The sequence below is a fragment of the Egretta garzetta genome, unplaced genomic scaffold, assembly GCF_000687185.1.
Source record: "Egretta garzetta isolate BGI_Z169 unplaced genomic scaffold, ASM68718v1 scaffold287, whole genome shotgun sequence".
In the NCBI taxonomy this organism is placed as follows: Eukaryota; Metazoa; Chordata; class Aves; order Pelecaniformes; family Ardeidae; genus Egretta; species Egretta garzetta.
In genome coordinates, this window is record NW_009260435.1 from 12,457,149 (window position 1) to 12,460,711 (window position 3,563).

The 3,563-nt window shown below is 43.4% G+C and overlaps 1 protein-coding gene across 1 annotated transcript in view; it reads left to right on the forward strand.

The window, feature by feature from the left end:
* The window catches only part of BLOC1S6 (biogenesis of lysosomal organelles complex 1 subunit 6), a 9,871-nt gene that overhangs the window by 1,243 nt on the left and 5,065 nt on the right, over nt 1-3,563 (forward strand). The window contains exons 2-3 of the mRNA XM_009643860.2: nt 637-802; nt 2,756-2,810. Coding sequence (XP_009642155.1) covers nt 637-802; nt 2,756-2,810 — 221 coding nt within the window. The remainder of the gene's footprint in view (nt 1-636; nt 803-2,755; nt 2,811-3,563) is intronic.

Below are 3,563 nucleotides of genomic sequence, written 5' to 3' on the forward strand. Positions count from 1 at the left end.
GTAGCCCGACAGGCGGTTCTGTGCCTAGGTGCGTTTGTCTTGGGTGGATAAACGTCAAGCGAGGTAGAGACTTACAACTGTAAAAGCCGTAAAATCCAAATTCGGTCTGTTGATAGACAAGCAGCTGTTTTCACGTACACTGAAAGCCTAAACTGTGTCGTTCCGTGCTCTGGCTTCAGATTTTAAAAAGTCACAAGTTTGCGTTGTGTAGCTTTTGTTTCTTTCTTTCCCTGTCACAGGCACAGTGCTTTGCACCGTTTCCAGTAACTCCCATTAGGGCAGCGTGGTGCTGGGGGAAGTCACGTGCGCCTTTCTGAACATTCCTTAGAGGATGTAGGGAGAAACAAACCTCAAGAGGCCCTGCTGTCGTATAATTCCTTTCATAACCATGCTCTAACTTAAAAAGCAATTAGATTTTTGCCTTTATTAATTCTGTTGAGATGTTATTCCCCCTCCTCACCGGTCTGATTACTAGAAATGGTCTTCTAATGTCCAGCCTACACATACGCAGGGCCAGTTATTACCCGTGGCCAAATTTTGTTACTGCGTCAGTCAGTACCCTAAGTCATAAACGTTTCTGGAAGAACACGCTTGCCTGAGGGAAAGTACATGTCCTGTTTTTTGACCTGTTTGAAGGGAGCTATCAAGACCAGAGAGTTGTATAGAAAGGCTAGATTTTGGAGAAGGGCACGCCCTGCCTGGTCGAAGGCTGATAGCAGACTCTGGCACGCATCGGGACAGCGCTGCAGAACATGGAGCAAGCACCTTCTTGGAACAGGCCCTGCAGGAGGGGAGTCGTGCGGTAAACTGGCCTTGGGTGAAGATTGCTTATTGTTGTTCTCCATAATGGTGTCCAAAAATAACAGTATCGTGCTTTGAGCTCCCTTGCCACTTTACAATGTGGCTGTTGTCCTGAGCATGTAATCTCAAGTTATTCTTCCTCAGGTGGCTAAAGAGGTGCCACCCCCAGATCTTTCGCCCACCCTGTAATTCCCCCAGCTGGATTATCAGCACAATTGTTTTGGGGCCAGACGATGAACTGGGTCCCTGAAATGGGCCAGAATCAAAAAATACATATTGGAGGGGGGTGGGATATATTTGTTATGTGTAACTGAGACTGCTCCCATGATCACAACTTGCGTAGACATCCATGTGACAACTGAGGGGGCAGCAAACAGAACAGAGTGGGAGTCGGGATGAGCAGTCAAGGCTGGGAACCTGTTAAGCCAGCCTTGCTGCCTAGGGAAACGCTCCAGCTGTGTTCCAGTTCAGCCACGCTTACTGTTTTTGTTCTGTGGGTGATTTAACTCATTTGTGTTTTACCACTTTCATCACAGGTACCAGCACAAGTGAGCCAGGGCATACAGGCATGAACCACTAGCCAGGTAGGAGCCACCAGAACAACTGCTTGTAAAACTGTCTTGAAATGCTGGGCTTTGCATTGGGAGATTGAAAAACAGGCTCATGCTCTGTTCTCCTGCCCCTCCTATGGGGACTGAAACTTCTAGCCCTGCGGAGGAGCAGTAAGTTGGGGGGACTTAACACCCTAAACCAGTGCACCAAGGCTTGCTGGTTTGGTTTTTACTGAATAATTATGACCAGGTTTTGTGAAGTCAAGAACCAAGTCATATGTCATCAAAATGAACCTCTGTTGAACACAGCCCTTTGTAACAGCCTGTGACACTCCGCTTCTTTATTATGACAGCCAAGGCCATACTCCCTCTGTAGTCTTGTTTACTTACTGGCATTTGTCTTGCCAGTAGTTTGAAGTTTAACAGCTTTCCAGTGTATGAGCCTGCACTCTTGCTGGGAGGGCAAGACCTCAGCAAGAAAGCTAGAAAGTTGTGTACAAACTTTGGGCAAGCATCTGGAGATAGAGAGCAAGCGTTGAATTGCTGTGGGCTTAGGAGTAGCAAGTGCGCGCAGGAATACAACAGAGGACTGTAGGGAACGGGAGAGAAAGATGGGAAGTGTGCGAGGATACTGCGCACAGATTCACAGGTGGTGTTGCCCATGGATGGGTAAAAGAGCCATCAGCTCAAGAATCTAGGTTCTTCCTCAGGGTGGCTCTATTGCTGTGCAGGGACTATAAATCCAATACAGCTAATTATATAGAGATGTCCCCAGCATGATTTTCTTTCTGGTTAATTAAAGCTGTTTCATTGTATGGCTCCATGGGTTATGGAGTTGATTGTTGCGTAGGATCTTATTTTTAGGTAACAATGGTAACGCTAGTACTGCTTTTGCACAACTCCTTGAAATTAAATATTTAGACCAGCAGGTAATTGTGCTTTTTGTTAGTTTAACCAAATGTTTATGTTCCCTATCATAGGGTTCACTTAACTTCATTTTCAAACATCTTTTTCTCTTAGAATAGAACATTACCGAATCCTTCACAGGATAACACACTTGGGAAACAGCTACTGTGAAACAGAAAACATTTTGTAGAGGGAAAGGAACCAGAGAGGCTTTCTATCAATCTCTTTTCTTTTGAAGCATTTGGGTTGATAAATATTTTAACTCATCTAGAAAAACAGGTACCGGTTTTGTATTCCAATCCTTCATCTATTCCTGCAAGATGTGGGAGGGCCTGGAACAGGCAAAGCAGGAGCACAAATCTAAAACTCCCACATCTCAAGTGAGGCTATTTCAGTGTGATTATCTCACTCGTTCTTACTAGAAATTCCATCTGGAAGCTGAGAAGTCTTCCCCGGTGAAACTTTCAGAAAAAAAGTTTCTTTTTTTTTCCCCACAGAAAGAAACTTTTGAAGTAAAATTGCTAACCAATGGAGAATTTGACTGGAGTCTGTGTAATGGGCAAGTTCCTGTTGTTGCAGTCTGGCTTCAGACCAGGCCTTTGATGCTGCTTTTTTAAAGCAAAAGCAGAAAAAGAAAGAAAAGCAGGTAAGTTTTAATCTGATGACAGAATAGTGACACAATTGTGATCAACAGGTAATCAGAATATACATACAAAGAAAAATATAAATGAATTTGCAACAATCTTGTCATTAAAAATGTCAATGTTTGATGATGATAGATCATCTCAAAAGTCCATTTTTTGTCTCTGTGTGTTTCTGAAAAGCATTAGTGGGACTACCCGAGTTTAATTTAATCTTGAAATTTTGGGGGTTTGTGGAAATACTGCAAACACTTTCTGACTGGTTCCTTCATTGGTTTGTTTCCATAGTTGTGTCTGCCTTTCCTGAAAAGACCTTTACAGATAAAAGAAAAAAATATATAAATCTTACCATATCGAAGTGGTTTTTTTAAAAAAAAAAATTAAATATATACTTGCAAGTTATTATTACTCTTACAGGCTGCTGGGGCAGTTAGAGACAGATACAGACAGAGAAACTCGCTCTCGGAATTTTACCTCCTAAGGAACAAAAGCTAAACGTAGTGAATAATCTACATCATTTCTGGAGAATAAAATACAGGTTTATTAAGTCCAGGAGACAGTGTGTCGCTGAGAAAGAGCACCCCGCGGTGATTTTAGTTGTTTTTCCCCTCAGAACCGCGCCGTGCGTCCTCCTGCCTGGAAGCGCCCGTTCCCCACGGCGGTG